Source organism: Podarcis erhardii (genome assembly GCF_964252035.2).
Source record: "Podarcis erhardii genome assembly, chromosome: 13".
NCBI classification, from domain to species: Eukaryota; Metazoa; Chordata; class Lepidosauria; order Squamata; family Lacertidae; genus Podarcis; species Podarcis erhardii.
In genome coordinates this window covers 4,180,943-4,199,056 of record NC_138502.1, presented here as the reverse complement: position 1 = coordinate 4,199,056, position 18,114 = coordinate 4,180,943, and the positions used below count along the sequence as shown (strand labels likewise).

Below are 18,114 nucleotides of genomic sequence, written 5' to 3'. Positions count from 1 at the left end.
TATACAAAATTCTGAAATACAGGAGCATTTCAAGTTTAAAAGATGCGGCGTGCGACATCTGAATATGAGAGCATTCTTTCTGGGTTCCAGGAATTATTTCCAAAATAAATATTTCAATCATACTTTGATAAGTTACGACACACTATTGTGCCATGAATCTCTCGCACATGTCTTCACCTGTCAGCTACGTTGGAGAGAATGCATTTGGGAATAAGACGGATGCCAGAGACATTCCCTTGCACCACTCACTGCCCCTCCTGTGATATGTGTTGTGCCTGATGCTGAGGCCTTCTGCCAGATTTCTTCCTCCTCTTCACAATCCGAGAGCAGGGAAGTTAGGCAATTGTAGACTCTGGAATTAATGGTCTTGTTGGGGGTACATTTTACAGGCATATCTGCCTTGGTAGCTCACTCTGTAGAGCATGAGACTCTTAATCTCAAGGTGGTGGGTTCGAGCCCCACAATGGGCAAAAGTTTCCTGCATTGTAGGGGGTTGGACTAGATGACCCTCGTGGTCCCTTCCAACTCTACAATTCCATGATTCTATGATCTGCAGCGAAGTCCCACTCTGGTGGCACCACAGGGAAAACAGATTCAACGGCAGGCAGGAATTCCCCCGACACACACTAAACAGGACAAGTAAACCTTTCACTGTCTCTCAAAGGTTCTGGCTGAATGCATGACTGAATTATTTGGTATAGAAACACATAACAGCAACAGGATCCCCTCTTGCTTCTCTCCCTACAGCAGTTGGCTTCTTCCTCTTAAAAAGCTTTAGCAAAAACTCACTGCTGGTGTCGGGAATAGTGGGCGGCAGAGCTGATGTTTGGAGGGTTATCAGAGAAGGAGGTTTGCCTCTGAACACTCACTGCTGGGAATCCCAAGTGGGGAAAGGGCCGTTCCCCTCAGGTCCTGCTGGCAGCCTTCTTAGGAATGGTGAAGTGGATGGGCCTCTGGCCTGATCCAGTGGGGTTCTGAGCGTGCTAATGGAATGCATCAAGTTTATAATCAAATTAAGGGCACTGGTAGTAAAACCCTGCTTTAGCACCAGCCAGACATGAATCAATCCTACTAGATCCAAGACAATCCCAATTATTAAGAGCACAGAGGCTGGTCAAATACAGAGAAGTCAGAAGTCAAAATGGCCAATGTGATGACTGGATGATGTATCTGGGGTGCTTTTGAGTGGAAGAAGGCATTTAACATGAAATTAGGGGGTGGACAAGTCTCTCAATTTTGTTTCTCTCTGTTTCTCGTTTTCAAGTCTTCAGTACACATCTCCACATGTTTGCAGGATTATTTTTTTTAAAGTCCCCACAAAAATTCATCCGTGTCTCTCCTAATACACATCTTCTTGTAAGCAATTCCTGCCCCCCAAATATCGCGAATTCTTATAACCAATTTCCTTTAACATGGCGCATTTCTGTATGCTCTTTGCAGCAACACGTGCATGATTATGAACTTTTCCTTCTAAGACACACCTCTTTTTGGTTGGGGGTGGGGAAAGGCATCGCAATATTCAGAGAAGTGTCAATTCCAAAGGATAGCTGTGCTGTGGTTTGCATATTGTTGCATATTTCTTCCCCAGCCCTATAAGGAATCGAAAGATGCAGGAAGACTTGATAAAAAGATGGAGGGTTGATGAAGTGGGACATTCAAGATGGAGGAGAGATGAAGTCATGTGGCTGAGAGGGACAGAGCAAAGTGAGGGGCACAGGGATATAGAAGAGAATGATCACGGCTTTGATGAAAGGAGAAATCAGATTATTTTGATGGCTATCAGCAGTGTAACAATTGCAGGAATGGGAAGAATCACAGGAAAAGAATTATGTTAAGGGACAGAGGACTAGAAGATTTCAACAGCATGGACTGGAATGGGAGACAAGGGAAATAAGAAGGAATGACTTGAGATTTCCAGCAGAAAACTCAACCGCCTCTCTCCTGTTGCCTCCACCTACTCTAAAAACCTGTTTCTTAACTATAAGAACTAAATGGAGGCCACAGCTAGACAAGCACCTTTCAAATTAAAGTTTCTTTCAATACAGCTATTCCCCTTTGGAGTAAAGTGTAGGGTGCTCTTTGCCTGAATCTTCCTTTTCTTTTGAATGCTGCAAAGTCAGAAAGCATGCCCTCATAAACCGACCCTGCCTTTTCCACCCGTTGACTCAAGGCAAAATGGCCGGCTGTCGAGGTCTCTCTCTTCGAAGCAAATGGCGGGAGGTACAAACAAGCGCCATCGGTTGAGGCGTGTTCCCTGGTACCCCTAATTCTTAGGAGCCCAGCCACAAAGACAGAAGGTTAAGGCTCGTTGGTGGCTGGTCTGTGCTGAAACAGAACCACCTCCAAGTCCAAATGTGGTCTCACAATTCCAAAAAATTTCCAGTACATAGAGAACTATGTGTCCAGGGAATGGTTAGAGTGGAACTTCTTCCTAAAGTCTGGATTTCTATGTATAAAAAACTGGGAGAGGGGCATTCAATCATACAAGCTCCTGCATGCCACCTAAAATGGTATAACCCAGACCCACGGCGTTGTATCCAAATGTTGGCCCTACTCAGAGTAGACCCAATGAAATCAATGGACATGACTCGCTTTGTTTCATTGATTTCAACGGCTCTACTCAGAGTTAAAAGTTAGTTGGATACAGCCTAGATTGACCATCGCAGCACATAGGGGCACAGCCAATTTTCACGGCAAAAGTGTGTTCTGAATGCCCCCCATGCAGAACGAGCTGTGGACTGCCTCTCTGCCACCTATGCTAATTCTCCTCCCAAGCTCCTCCTTCCTTCTGGAACGTTCCCAGCAAGAGAGAGGGCAGCTATAGCGTTTAACCCTGGGACTCAAAAGTTATAAGGCTCTCTTGCACAGTTGCCATCCCCACCTCCAGATGAGCTTCTTACATGAAGCTCAGACAGGTGTAAGGGTTGGCTTAATCCCTTCTCCGCTTCCCCCAACATGACAGTACCAGATCACGGCCGGGGAGACAGGGGGGAGGAAGAGAAGCAAAGCAGAACAATTGAACTAGATCCAGCAGGACCTAGTCATGCTTTTTAGTCATTTCGATAAATCAGCAGAACTTCTAAATCCCATCTATTTTAATGGGGCAAAAGCGTGACTTAACTTTGGCTGGTCTAAGCCCACCAACTGCATCTACTGAAGGAAGTGAAATACGTACACTGACTTCTCCCATTCCCAACAGGTGAAAATGACCGCTAGGGAGATTATCCCCCGCCCCCATCCTATTCCAAAATATACAATGCCGGGCATCACATTTTCCATCATTGAGCCAAATTCCTGCAGGATCCACGAAACACAATGTTCACGCTCTTCCGCCAAAGTCCCCTCCTTCAATTCTTGTCCCCTCTGGTTCCTTTTGGTCTACTCTCCCCCCACCTGCTCATCACACACCACCTAAGGAAATAAAAATCCCCCCTCCTTTCTCTTTTACATGCTCCATTTTTCTCACAGCACCTAACATTGCACACTGCAACAAAACAGGCAAAGGAGCAGCCATGAGGAAAAGGAGGAAATTGAAGATATTCCATCTCCTGGTCTCCCTTGACTGAACTCTTGTCCCAGTCGTGAACCCTAAAAGCAGACCTTCTGTCACCCCCCCCCACTGCTTTCTTGATTGGTTTAACCCACTAGGACATGGGCTGGGGGGACCACAAAGGGTTTGGAGGGGGTTCTCGGTTCCTTCTCCAGCCCCGATCCAGGGACGCATGCCCACACCACACTCGTCAGCCTACAGGCGCTACACTCTTACCAAGACTTGGTCCGCAAGCTACTTCCAGCGCTTCCGAAAAACCGAAGCAAAAAATAATAATATTTCTATCCCAGCCGCTAAATCCGAGGGAGCAAAACGAAAACCAGGAACCCGATAACGATGAAGCAACTCCAACAGAAGGCAAATGCCAAAAGTCAACCCCAGAGGTCACCATCCGTTTCAGGGAGGCCGGCTTGGAGAAATGGGGTTTGCCCCGGCACCACAGAGCTCCTCTCCCCGCCCCAGATCTTCCCTGTGGGGCACAGGGAATACGGGGCACCGGTGGCCACTGGGTGCTGGGTCCCTCTCAGGTCCAAGAGCAACACACTGGAGCTGTAATACCTGGGCGTTCGTGATCTGTCAAGGCTGGTGCTTGGCGTGGGGGGAGCAGCGCAATCAGGGGGGGGGGTGGCTGGATTTTTGTTTTTTTTATAAACCCATAATCCACGTTCGCTGTCTCTTACAGCTAATCAGATTAGGTTCTCATGGAGGGGGAAGGTGGAGAGTGGGGAGGGAGGGAGGGAGAGGCCATGACAGCCATGTGTCCATGGGTGCCCGGGGAAGGAAGGGCGAGATTTGCAGTCCACAGCCCGGGAGGTTCAGATGTGGCAAGTCAGGAAGACGAGAGCATCTTGGGATGAAGGGTGGTTGTAAGAGTGAAGTGTGTGAAGTTAAGTGTGCATAGTTAAGTGTGCTGGGGGGGTGTGTGCAAAGGATGGGGTGCTGGTGTGAATTTGGGGAGGAGGAAAAGAAGAGAGAGGGACGAAGGCTCACACAACAGGAAGCGGAGCAATGGAGTAGGAGACAGTCTCCAATGCACAGCGATGACCAGGACATTTTGAGAAGAGGACTCCGGCAGGTGAATACTCCTTTCCTTTGCATAGCAACCCGAGGAAGGCTTGAAGGAGAACAGAGTCCGAAAACGCTCTAGTCAGGACATTTGAGTTGTCTTGCGTGTTCTGCGCAAACGAAGCAACAACTGACAAGCACTGAGGCGGTTAACAGAGATGTCAAAGGAGGTAAAGGGTAGTTAACAGAGGTAAGGACAGGCGGGAAGCAGTTATGAAGCACAGGTAAGAGATTTTGCAGTCTGGAGGCCGCCTGTGTTGCAAAAGCCTTGGGATGTGGCTAGTGCCTCCATGGCTCATCCTACAGCTTGGCTGACAACACTGCTGGCTGTAGGGATAGGGCGTGGGGCTGATGTGTGGAGCCCACTCCCCCACCACTGGGATAGCTTCTTCTATCATACGGGGGGGGGGGCTTCAAAGGAAGAGCCTGGGAGGTCTGCATATAAGGGCAGCTGTGTTTGAAAGCAGACCTGCAAAAAGCACTCAGAACAGGTAGGCGCCATTTGCACCAAGAAGACCTGTGAAAGTGTGGGCTGTGTGAATTATGTCGCTGCCAAGGCTCCAACTGCTTAAAGAGTCTGAGGATGGGAACTGTGAACTCCTCCCCGGAGTCACCAAACAGCAACTGCACAAGCAGGAATGCAAAAGGAAGGTTTTTTTTCTGCTCTGGCAAGAACAGAAAAGGTTTCCAGAAAAGGTTTCCAAGAAAAGGTTTCCTGAAATAAACAAGTGGGGGAGAAACACGGGGAAAGAACTGCGGTGCAGCCAGCCTCATAGCTAAGAAGCCTCCTCTCACCACTAGGCATCCAGCACACACCCGTCCAGGGAGGACCTCTTTTATTTTGCTCTAGGAAATGCCAATTAGAGCAATAAAGTCTTCTGGAACTGAAGTCTCCGGTGTTTAGAGGAAAGTGTGCTATTTACCCGGGCACATGCTTGTTGATGTGGTTTTTTATTTGGAGGGAAGGGCACATGTTGAAATGACAGCAGGGGATATCTGCACACGCACTTGTGTCTCTCACAATCTTGCGCCCATTTGTGAGAAAATCAACGGATCTGTTAAGTAAAGTAACCTGCTGGTGGAGCATAAAAGACGTACATTCCAGGACTGTGAGAAAGGCTGAATTTCACAAATGGCCTTGGAACTGAACTAACCACCAGCACAAACAGCATCTTTTGGTCTCCCAGGAATTCTGCACCCCAAATTTATTTTGGGGCAGAAAAAAATTCAAGGATTCCAACATAAATGTTGCCATGGGAAGGAAAGGGGTTGGGTCTTTGCTTCATGTCAACAGATACTGCAGAGGGAAGGTAATGCCACGAGCAGGGAGGAGAATAGCTTTTATTTCCTTTGAGGGTGGCAGGAAGCCAAACAGAGAGAAAGAGAGAGATACGGAAACCGACTGCTCAATATTCCTTTATTTTAGAAAATAATAACAGTGATAATACAAAAATAATTAACTGTGCAAAAAGAGAGTCAACTTACACTGCAAAGCCAGGTGTGTCTAAACCAGCACACTCAGAACAAAGCACTTAAAACATCAGGATGCAGCGTGTTGGGAAAGAGGCCCAGAAAGGTTTCGTTAAGGCAGGGAAGGCCTCCCGCCCGCTGCAACCTCCTACATGCACAACCGCAACGAAGCTGCTTTGACGGGTGAACCAGGTTGCCTTGAATCATCGGCCTCCTCTCTCCAGAGAACGAAATGGCTGAAGTTGACTTGAGGAAGGGAGATGGGGAGGAGGGCAGGAGGAGGGACGGATGCAAAGGGCACTGAGCCCAGCGAGGGCCGTCGCCTTTTGCTGGGAAGAAGAAAAAAGAGGAGCTGGTGTTCTTGCCACCTCAAGTCTCTCAAAGCTGCAGGGTTTAAGAGAAGGTTTGGTTTTTCCAAAAAAAAGCAAACCCACAAAATCCAACACGCACATTCCATTTTTTAAAAGGCAACATTTTAGACTCCAGGTTGGAGCAAATGGTTGGAGGGTAAAACTGGAGATTGAGGTGAGGGCTTTAAATCAAAGAGCAGCTCCCAGACACCCCACCAGAGGCCCAGACAGGTCAGGGGAGAGGGAAGGTCAGCGTGGTAAGGAATAAATAGTCCAGCTGCGCCAAATATCATCGCCACACGCCACCGCCGCCTCCTCTGCTGGTGCGAGGGTTCAAGGCAGGTGTGCTGGAGGGCTTCTTCCCAGCTTTGCCGGCGGCCTGGGGTCTCTCGCGCCCAAACCCCGAAGAACCCACGCGGCGTGCAGAGGCCATCTGAAGAAGGAAGAGGGGGGTGAATGACAGTGGCTTTTGACAGACACCCGTTCCTCGACATGACAGACCAAAACCTCCTATAAGATTTAAGCTTTCTGATCCCCGGTTCGTTAACCTGCCTCCCCACCCCTTCTCCGCCGTTCCTGAAAATTAAAGAGCAACTCCTGCCTCAGAATTTCTCCCGCCCCTTCCGAAAGAATGTCGCACGTACCTCTTTCCTCATGGCGTCAATCAGCTTGGGGTTGGGGTTCCGGCGCGCTTGCAGATTTGCATTGCCTTTGGCATCTGTCCTGAAGCAAAAAGACCCCCACCAAAAGGAGAAAAAAAAGGGAAGAAAATGGGAATGCCGCATCAGAACAGAACCCAGGCATCCTGACCCTGCCGCCCACCAAAATCCTGTACAAAATCCTGTAGTAACAGCAGCAAGAATATTATTGGCCCAAAAATGGAAGCAAGAAGAACTACCAACATTAGAAGAATGGAGGATGAAATTGATGGACTACGCGATTAGACAAGCTAACAGGAGGGATCTGAGACTGGCGGGACCAGAGGTTTACCGAAGACTGGACTAAATTTACTGAGTATCTGAAAAGTATTTGTGATGATCAGATTACGTTTGTAGGACTACAAGAAGTTCTGTGAGGAGTAATTTAAGAAATATTGTAAAAATGGAAAGGGTGAAATGATTTGCTAGAAAAGGTAAAGGCAATATTAAGTTAAGAATTGCAGGAGAAATAATCAAGACCGAAGGCTATCAGAGATGCATATGTATAATAATTTGTGTCCCCGCTGTTCAATTTGCTAAGTGTTTTATTGCCTTCATAGGTAGAGGCCTCTACTTCCGCAGCATCAGGTTTGTTAAAGAGTTGGTTATCCAGGGACTGAATTGTTACTTCTGCCTTCTCTCTTGCTACTGGAGTCAGCCTTGGCGAGTCCTCCTTAGCCGGTTGCTGTGTAACTATCTTTGTTTCTCTCTTTTTACCCTTCTATTTGTGTGGTGTGCCTTAAAATTTTTGTATGCTAAAAATTAATAATAATAATAATAATAATAATAATAATAATAATAATAATAAATTTTATTTATATCCCGCCCTCCCCAGCCGAAGCCGGGCTCAGGGCGGCTAACAACAATAAAACAGTACAAATGTTCAGCACAAACAACACTCTAAAATCATTCATTATAAAATTTATTAAATTCAGGCCACTGGCCACCATTGGGCCAGAGCTCTGCGAAGATTGCCAAGGGAGGGAATCAGGCTGTGCCCTGACCAAAGGCCTGGCAGAACAGCTTGGTTATTAAAAAAAAACCAATGAAATTCAAGCCCCTTCTATAAAAAAACCAGGAAACCCTAAAGCCTGTCTCTTTCCTCTGCCCCGCACCGCAGAGGGCAACATTTTTTGAGGAGCCCTGTCCAAATCCTGCCCCCCGCAAAAAAGAGGTTGTTCTCAGGAAAATACACCCCCCCACACACCTCAGCCTTACCCATTCTGGCCTATCTCGCGCAAGTATTTATACAGGTCCTCTGGAGAAGGCACAGCCCTGCCTTTGGCCTGGTGGTGCCTCAGGAGGCGTGAAACTTCAGCGACCTGTTTTGGGGACAGGATCCCTCCCTCGTGGGCTGCGGAGGAAAAAGGGAGGAAAAGATCAGGGAACGGACCCACAGAATTCATACTAGAGGGATATCCACTGCCACTCATGGGATGGCTAGACACCAGGGTTTTGCCTTGGGTGTAAAGAAGAAGAGTTTGGATTTGATATCCTGCCTTTCACTCCCCTTCAGGAGTCTCAAAGCAGCTAACATTCTCCTTTCCCTTCCTCCCCCACAACAAACACTCTGTGAGGTGAGTGGGGCTGAGAGACTTCAGAGAAGTGTGACTGGCCCAAGGTCACCCAGCAGCTGCACGTGGAGGAGCGGGGAATCGAACCTGGTTCACGAACCTGGTTACGAGTCCACTGCTCTTAACCACTACACCACACTGGGGCAGGGCTGCTTCCAGGTGCAAGCAGCTTGGCCTGGCCTACCTACCTTTGAGCAAAGGTACTTTGGTTTTGTGGACGGCAGTACTGCTGGGCTGCTGGATGTGAATGGTGCTGGCAGACGGCTGGGCCGGATCCCACAGGGCTGTGGACCGTTCGTGGTAGGACAGCGACGTGCCTGGAAAGGAAGTTGGGAAGACTTTGAGTGCTGGTTCTTTATTTACTGTATTTTTTGCTCTATAAGACTCACTTTTTCCCTCCTAAAAAGTAAGGGGAAATGTGTGTGCATCTTATGGGGCGAATGCAGGCTGCGCAGCTATCCCAGAAGCCAGAACAGCAAGAGGGATCGCTGCTTTCACTGCGCAGCGATCCCTCTTTGCTGTTCTGGCTTCTGAGATTCGGAATATTTTTTTTCTTGTTTTCCTCCTCCAAAAACCAGGTGCGTCTTGTGGTCTGGTGCGTCTTATAGAGCGAGAAATACGGTACTTGCACCCAGGTCTTCGGCCAAAGAGGCAGTCCCCACCCGCAGGCTTACAGTCTAAAAAAGCAAAGCAAAAGTCCGCAACGCGCAAGGTAAAGGCAGCAGGGAGGGAAGAGGAAAATCAAAATGGAAACACAGCCACTGGTTTCTAAACACTTGTTGCAATTATGACTGGTCGGCAGAGCTCAGGGGCTGGAGGTACCTCTGGCAAAGCTGGTGAAATGAGCCCCCTGAGCGCTGTCTCCCCCCACTGCAGCAACTGGATGGCGGCTGCAAGAGGGAGAGACCCACAGAAGGCAGGAAGGCAGAAAGCTGTTCTGAGTCTGAATAATTGGTCTCTCTAGATCAGAACTGTCTCTGCTAACTGGCAGAAGCTCCCCAGGGTATTGATCTCAGAGTAAGGGTTGAGAAAGATCGTTGGCAGCAGTCCAGTGCTCTGCAAACCTTGAACGCCCTTCCAGCCACTGCCTTGAACATGCCAGCGACCACCACCCGTAGGGAGATGCACCACCCACAGGTGGGCACAGCAAGGGGTTGGGGAGCGAGCGAGGGACAGCCAGGAGCCACAAGAGGACCACAGAGCTCCCTTGTGCAGAAGGAGAAGGGGCCTGGGGCCTGCTTTTACCATACTGCGTCTGGTTCGCGGCAGGTGGTGGGCTGTCCGTGGAGACCCCTTCCTGCTTCTGTGCAGCAGTTTCATATGCAGAGCGGTCCAAAATCTGGAGAGGAGACAGGAGTTAGGTGTGCATCCTTCCCTCCCTCCTACACACCCCTCTCCTCCTTGGCCAAAGGAAACAACAAGGAAGTGGTCAAGGTCTCCTAAGATGTTTATGCTACAGAAATAATTAACAGCCAAGAATTCACTGTGGATAAGAACTGAAGATTTAAATTAAATTAAAGTAAACCTAGAATCAGTGGCTTTTAAGCAACCTGATTAAAAACAAAATCTTTATTTAACACCACTATGATTGCTGCTTTCACTGCGCAGCGATCCCTCTTGCTGTTCTGGCTTTTGAGATTCAGAATATTTTCTTGTTTTCCTCCTCCAAAAACTAGGTGCGTCTTGTGGTCTGGTGCGTCTTATAGAGCGAAAAATACGGTATGTCCCATCTTACCATGAGTCAAAGGGTGCTTTTCTGTGTAAAAAAGAGCCACTATAAGGATTCTGAAGGCAAGTACAGTCGTACCTTGGTTTTCGAACAGCTTAGTTCTCGAACGTTTTGGCTCCAGAACGTCACAAACCCGGAAGTGAGTCTTCTGGTTTGCAAACTATTTTTGGAAGCTGAACGTCCGATGCGGCTTCCGTGCTTTGGTTTCCGAACGTTTTGGAAGTCAAACGGACTTCTGGAACGGATTCCGTTCGACTTCCAAGGTACAACTGTATTATATAGGATGCAAGCCATACATTGCATACCCTCCAACATTCCTCAGATGAAAATAGGGCCCCTCTCTCTCTCTCTCTCTCTCTCTCTCACACACACACACACACACACACAAACAAACACACACAGACAGACTCTCCTCGACCCCCCATTTTTATGTCCCCTCCTATCCCCACAGAGAATTTCCTCTCAGAAGAAGGGTGAGGGCCGCTACACCAAGATGATGCATTTCAAGATGAGAAGGCTTGATTTGAAATCAGCCCAGCCTGCGAGAAAGGACTCCCGTCATCACAGTTCCCTCCCACCCCTACAGACTGAAAAGAGAAAGAGCAGAGATCAGGCTCACGGCGACACACACACACCAAATGCAAGTAGTAATTCAAGTCGGGCTGAGGCACTTGAACTCCACCCTCCAAACTCCTCTGCTGGAGGGTCTCTCCCTCGTGGCCTGCTGCCTCAGTCACGGTCTCATCTGTGTCATCTGTGAACGGGTGCTCTGCCAGGTTGTCAGGGTGGAAAGGCAGACCTGAAGCAGGCAAGAGAGAGAAAGAAACAGAGAAATATGGGAGGCCCAGGTTTAAATATCTGCTCAGTTGCAAAAGCCCACTGTGGGCAAATCATTTGACGCTTTCAGACCCCTTGCATTTTAACTTTCTTTTTTTAATTATTATTTTTTTAAAATAATTTTTATTAATTTTACAACATAAACAAAAAACAGACAAACATAACACGACTTCCCCAAACCTCCCCTTCACTGCATCCTTATTTTGAAATTTTTTAGCAATCCTTCATCCCTTTTTATATTTAATTCTCTTTAAAGTTTTTTTTAAATTTCAATTTTTACAGCTGTAATTCTTTATATCCAATCCCTTGACATCTTAACATTCCGAAATTTTACAACAATTTTTAAGATAGATTTTGAATTTTTTCCAGTCTTCTTCCACTGTCTCTCTCCTCTGGTCACGGATTCTGCCGGTCATCTCTGCCAGTCCCATAAATTCAGTCACCTTGGTCTGCCATTCTTCCAGAGTGGGTAGTTCTTTAACTTTCTTTTTTTAAAACCACCTATCTCCAGGTAAAATTCACACATGCATGTCAGGGATTCTTCAGCTGTAATCCCTGCACTGCAGGGCTTGGACTAGGATGACCCTACAATTTCTATGTTTTTATGCCTTTATGAAGGGCAGCCATGCAGATAAAATACAGTGGTACCTCGGGTTAAGTACTTAATTCGTTCCGGAGGTCCGTATTTAACCTGAAACTGTTCTTAACCTGAAGCACCACTTTAGCTAATGGGGCCTCCTGCTGCTGCACCGCTGGAGCACGATTTCTGTTCTTATCCTGGAGCAAAGTTCTTAACCTGAAGCACTATTTCTAGGTTAGCGGAGTGTGTAACCTGAAGCGTATGTAACCTGAAGCGTATGTAACCCGAAGTACCGCTGTATTTCCAAAGCATGAATGCAAGTCAAACAACAAAATAGAGAAATCAGCAGGTCTGAGACTTCGGCCTATATATATATTTTCCAAAAAGCTGCAGTTGTTCCACAATGACATGAACAAAAGTCCTCACAATGGGTGGTATTAAATGCCGCCACGTTTTACTCGCGAGCAGATCCACTGAAATTACTGGACGTGACCCAACGCGCACCTGCTACAGAGCTGTCCACCTGCGGTTCCAGCTGCTGGAAGCCCGGTTGGCTGAGGAGGCTGTAGTTGAAAACGTGGCTGAACTCCGAGGAGAGACGCCCCATGTCTGGGAACAGGGGGAGCAGATGGCGGTAAGCATCCTGCAGGGACTTCTCGGGGGCGTCTGGCGGGCCCCGTGAAGAGCTGCGCTGGGCGGCAGGCTGGAGGGGGACCGCCCGCACCCACGCCGGCCCCTCGCAGTCCCCTGCCCCTTGGCTGCTCCCAAGAGATTCCGCCTTCTGGGTCTTTGTCAGCGATTGGGAGGGCTGCGGAAGCTCCAGGTTGGAGGAGGTGTCCTATTGAAGGAGGGCAAGGGGTTAAAAGACAGCAAGCTCCGAAGGCAGCACTGGTCAGTCCCCTCCCCCTCAATAAAGCACCCTGCAGCTAAAAGGAAAGTACCGTAGTCGTTCTTCACGCAATGGAAATTGAGCAGCAACAGGAATCTCTTCTTAACGAAGAACTGAGCAACAAATCTACAGGGTTCTTAGAGCCTGGTGAATTGTACAAAGGATCTGCTCAAAGGCAAGGGAGCTCTGGAAATTTTGCAACGTTGATCTTGCTGCGATTCGCCAGTGTTCGAATCCACATTTAAGCCATGAAGCACACTGGATGCCTGGATCAGTCATACATTTTCTATTACTGGGGAATGATCAGGAGCTCACCAAGTTAGTGGCTAAATATCTCTATTCGGTTTTTTGTTGTCAAAATACACTGCAGACGTCTGATCTCCCTGGAGACCAAGAGATGTGACGATAGACTGCTTTGCCTCCTTTCTTTTAGCAAATGTTTTGTGCCACTGGGGAAGTGGTAATTCTGCATTGATTTGTTTTGGATGTTTGTACAGTGGTGCCCCGCAAGACGAACGCCTCGCAAGACGGAAAACCCGCTAGACGAAAGGGTTTTCCGTTTTGGAGGCGCTTTGCAAAACGAATTTCCCTATGGGCTTGCTTCGCAAGACGAAATGTCTTGCGAGTTCCTGCGGGTTTTTTTCCCTTTTTTTCCCCTTTTCCTAAGCCGCTAAGCCGCTTATCAGCTGATCCGCTGATAAGCCGCTTATCAGCTGATCCGCTAAAAGCCGCTAAACCGCTAATAGCGCTAATCCGCTAAGGTGTCAATGGGCTTGCTTCGCAAGACGAAAAAACCGCTAGACGAAGAGCCTCACGGAACGGATTAATTTCGTCTTGCGAGGCACCACTATATGTGATGCCAATAAAGGTTTTATGATACGAATAAATAAACTAACCAGGATAGTGTTGTAAGACAGTGTTCACGTACGGCAAAGGGATGTGGGGGCAGGAGTCAGTTTTAGCAGTTGCATATAGCAGTCGCCACCGCCACCCCACCGCCCCCAAGCTGGCGCCCTCCAAAATTCCCAGTCATGACTGAACTCAGAGGAGATGTCCAGAAGAAAGGGAAGCAAGTGGCGGCAGTTGCCAGCTGGGAGTTGCAGTCTGGAATGCTAGGAAGGCGCCAGCTTCAAAAAGGCTGATGCAGAAGGACAAGCCTTGCTGAAGAATAACCAGGCATGGCTTGTGCAGAGGCAAGTCCTACTTCAAACTTTTTTAGTTGAGATGGGAGTGACAGCCCAAAACATCTGGGCAGTGAGTTTTTAAAAAAAAAATTTTACAGTGGTGCCCCGCAAGACGGAAAACCCGCTAGACGAAAGGGTTTTCCGCTTTGGAGGTGCTTCGCAAAACAAATTTCCCTTTCCCACCCCCTTTTTCTAAGCCGCTAAGCCGCTTATCAGCTGATCCGCTAATCCGCTAAAAGCCGCTAATAGCGCTAATCCGCTAATCCGTCAATGGGCTTGCTTCGCAAGACGAAAAAACCGCTAGACTAAGAGACTCGCGGAATGGATTAATTTCGTCTTGCGAGGCACCACTGTATTTTCTGTTTTTCCACGTGGGCAGTGTTGTCTTGGGCAAAGGCTGCCCTCACCACTCTTCTCCTCAAGAATTTAGGTTTCTGGTTAGGGTCAAAGCCGGGAGTGCCAGGAGTGAGGACAGCTCTGCTTACGGTGCCAAGGAGGCTCTCACCTTCTGCTGCTGGGCTTTGGTGTCGGGCTGTGGGGAGGCTGGGCTGCCACTGGTGAAGAGGCGCAGGGCCTCGTTCCAGTGCGCCTTCATCATAGCCTGGAACTGGCTCATCATCTCCGCTCGCTGCATCTCCAGCCGCCGAGACTTGGCCTGCAGTTCCCGAATCTCCTCTTGTTGCTTGGAGATCCTGGGTGGGGTTATGGGGTGGGGTGGGTGGGAAAGACACCATGAGACAGCCTTCCACATCATGGAACAAGTTTCATAACATTCAACATGGCGATATATGGCAAATATATAGCAAATCACGATGTGTGTGCATGTGCTTCTCTCCTGATTCCTGTCGCCCCATGGCACTGACTATAAAATAACAGTTAAAGGTACAGTGGTGCCTCGCAAGACGAAATTAATCCGTTCCGTGAGTCTCTTCGTCTTGCGGTTTTTTCGTCTTGCGAAGCAAGCCCATTGACAGCTTAGCGCATTAGCGCTATTAGCGGTTTAGCGGCTTTTAGCGGCTTATCAGCTTAGCGGATCAGCTGATAAGCAGCTTAGCTGCTTAGAAAAAGGGGAGGAAAGGGGGGGGAAACCCGCAGGAACTCGCAAGACATTTTCGTCTTGCGAAGCAAGCCCATAGGGAAATTCGTTTTGCGAAGCGCCTCCAAAACGGAAAACCCTTTCGTCTAGCGGGTTTTCCGTCTTGCGAGGCGTTCGTCTTGCGGGGCACCACTGTATGTAAAAAGTAAAAAAAATGTATCAGACCCCTAAAGATCCAGTTGCCAGGGCATTACCCTGTTTGCCTCTACAGTGGTACCTCGGGTTACAGACACTTCAGGTTACAGACGCTTCAGGTTACAGACTCCGCTAACCCAGAAATAGTACCTCGGCTTAAGAACTTTGCTTCAGGATGAGAACAGAAATTGTGCTCTGGCGGTGCGGCAGCCCCAGTAGCTAAAGTGGTGCTTCAGGTTAAGAACAGTTTCAGGTTAAGAACGGACCTTCAGAATGAATTAAGTTCTTAACCCGAGGTACCACTGTACATAAAGGTAAAGGTAAAGGGACCGCTGACCATTAGGTCCAATCATGGCTGACTCTGGGGTTTCGGCGCTCATCTTGCTTTATTGGCCGAGGGAGCCGGCGTACAGCTTCCGGGTCATGTGACCAGCATGACTAAGCTGCTACTGGCTAACCAGAGCAGCGCACGGAAACGCTGTTTACCTTCCCGCCGGAGGGATACCTATTTACCTACTTGCACTTTTTGACATGCTTTCAAACTGCTAGGTTGGCAGGAGCAGGGACCAAGCAACGGGAGCTCACCCCGTCACGGGGATTCGAACCGCCAACCTTCTGATTGGCAAGTCCTAGGCTCTGTGGTTTAACCCACAGCGCCACCCGTAAAAAATGTACCAGACCCCTAAATGCCCAGTTGCCAGGGCATTAGCCTGTTTGCCCCTACATAGTTCCAGCCTTATTTGAGACATTGTGATATATTGATATACCACGATGTTTAGCTGGTGATAAATTGCAATGTTGAAAACCAGACACCGCCCAGCCCTCCTTCCCCTTCTCTCTGGCTCCACACACAGCTTCCCCAGCACCCCCAGAAAGACCTCCCCCTCGCCCCGCTCCCAGATACCTGCACTCGTAGTCCTCCGCCAGGTGCCTCTGCCTCTCCTCCCTCTCCGCCAGGTCGGCTTTGAACTGGGCTAGTTGGCTGGCCAGCTCTTTCTCGTGGTGGCCGCTCAGCTCCAGCAGCTGCTTCCTGCCAAGGGAAGGAAAGGGGTCACACTCCAAAAACAAGAACTTCTGGTTTACAGCCAAGAAGTCAACGGCTCCCCAAGCAGCAGCAGATTAAGTGAAAAAGGCAGGGATGGGCTCGAGAAGGAGCCATCTTGAATCCACTTATCCTGCACTCCGTTTCCCTAGCACAGTCATTAACTGAGGGTAGGGAACCTTAGGAAAAGGCTTTATTATGAAAGCAAGGGGAAGCTCTCCCCCCCCCCCCATCTGTCTCAAGATAAAGCCAGTGGCTGGCTTGATCTAACAAGAGAACACGAGAAGGGCCCGGGCCCTAAGGAAGTCAGATTATCCTCCACCAGGGCCAGGGCCTTCTCAGTGATGGCTCCGACTTGGTGGAATGCTCTGTCCCATGAGACTAGGGCCCTGCAGGATTTAACTTCCTTCCGCAGGGCCTGTAAGACAGAGCTATTCCACCTGGCTTTCAATTTGAACTTAGCCTGATCTTTTATTCCCCTTCCCTCCCTCCCCCTCCCCTTTTTATGAAGATTACCTTTTCTGGGATCCCACAGCTAATTATCCCCTGGTCTCCTCGCTGGCCCAAATAGGACTAATTTAGCCAGCTAGCCCTGGTGATCATCTAATGCTTATTGGATGGATTTCCCCCCTAAATTGATTTTTTAATTCTGAATTTATTGTTATTCACATTTTATACTGTATTTTATGCTGTTTTCTGTTGCACCACTTAAGTGTTTTAAATTTGTTGTTAGCCGCCCTGAGCCCGGTTTTCTGAACCGGGAAGGGCGGGGTATAAATAAAAATTTATTATTATTATTAGATCAAGACCCATCTGCTCCACATCCTGTTCTCACAAGTAGCCGATGCCCTGTGGGAAACCCGCAAGTGTACCTATCATGGCTAGTAGCCATTGACAGCCCTCTCCTCCTTCTCCTTTAAGTTGTTTAATCCTCTTTTAAAACCATCCAAGTCGCTGGCCATCACTGTCTCTTATGGGAGCGACTTCCACAGTTCCAACTTTGCACTGCATGAAAAGGTCCTTTTTTTAATTCCTCCCAAATCTCCGTTTTGAATGTTATGAGAGGGGAGGGACTTTGCTCTATGCCATGCATAATTTTTATAAATCTCTATCATGTCTCCAGGGCCAGGAAGGAGGGCTGGCTAACCGCGGTGGCATCTAAGGACAGGGGCTCCCTCTGGCTGAAGGTGCGCTTGGTGCAGAAGGGCATAGAGCCCCGCCCCACCTGTGCTGCTCCCTCATGCTGCTCATCTGGCGCAAGCTCTCCTCGTGAACTTCAGCCATGCGCTCCGTCACCCGCTGCTCTAAGGCCACCTTCAGCTCCGACTCCAGCTTCACCTTCTGTGCCTCGTAACGTGCCTACGTGCAAAAGGGGACAGGGTGGGGATGGAAGGGAAAGTCACTTCATGCTTCTAGTGTTGCATTTAAGACTTGACATGCTCCTGGTCCTCAAGGAGCCGGCAAAGGCCAGGTACAAAGACTTCAGCTGAAGGTGAAAGCCCTTGAATCAAAGAGGTACATGCACCAACCTCAGCTCAATGGGACTGCTGTATAACATTATTATTAGTAGTAGTAGTAGCATTCTTTATTAGTCATGTTTTTGCCATGATGTTTTATCATGTTTTTAATACTCTGTTGGGAGCCACCCTGAGTGGCTGGGAAACCCAGCCAGATGGCCAGGGTATAAATAATAAAATTATTATTATTATTATTAGCCATAGCAACTCGATAACTGGGCGAGTGGTGCATGAGGTCCATCATCAGAGCTCCAGCACTGGCAATCACGGAGCTGCAACAGCAGGGAGAAGCTGCAGCAATCAAAACTCCTCCTTTCTGAGCACAATTCAAAGTGTTGGTGCTGACCTTGAAAGCCCTAAACGGCCTCGGTCCTGTATACCTGAAGGAGCGTCTCCAC

General features: G+C 48.6%; 2 protein-coding genes across 3 annotated transcripts in view; both read right to left on the bottom strand.

Moving 5' to 3' along the window:
* GUCY2D (guanylate cyclase 2D, retinal) overlaps positions 1 to 18,114 on the bottom strand; it is a 129,264-nt gene that overhangs the window by 46,508 nt on the left and 64,642 nt on the right. The gene's annotated exons all lie outside the window — the stretch shown is intronic.
* CNTROB (centrobin, centriole duplication and spindle assembly protein) overlaps positions 6,019 to 18,114 on the bottom strand; it is a 32,200-nt gene continuing 20,104 nt past the window's right edge. The window contains exons 10-19 of one of the 2 annotated variants that reach the window (XM_081835649.1): positions 17,425 to 17,558; positions 16,062 to 16,187; positions 14,432 to 14,618; positions 12,358 to 12,691; positions 11,072 to 11,235; positions 9,953 to 10,046; positions 8,896 to 9,024; positions 8,352 to 8,487; positions 7,080 to 7,158; positions 6,019 to 6,868 (exon numbers count right to left, since the gene is read on the bottom strand). In XM_081835649.1, coding sequence (XP_081691775.1) covers positions 6,725 to 6,868; positions 7,080 to 7,158; positions 8,352 to 8,487; positions 8,896 to 9,024; positions 9,953 to 10,046; positions 11,072 to 11,235; positions 12,358 to 12,691; positions 14,432 to 14,618; positions 16,062 to 16,187; positions 17,425 to 17,558 — 1,527 coding nt within the window. In that variant the 3' untranslated portion in view covers positions 6,019 to 6,724. The remainder of the gene's footprint in view (positions 6,869 to 7,079; positions 7,159 to 8,351; positions 8,488 to 8,895; positions 9,025 to 9,952; positions 10,047 to 11,071; positions 11,236 to 12,357; positions 12,692 to 14,431; positions 14,619 to 16,061; positions 16,188 to 17,424; positions 17,559 to 18,114) is intronic. The other variant, XM_081835650.1, reaches the window with a different exon arrangement.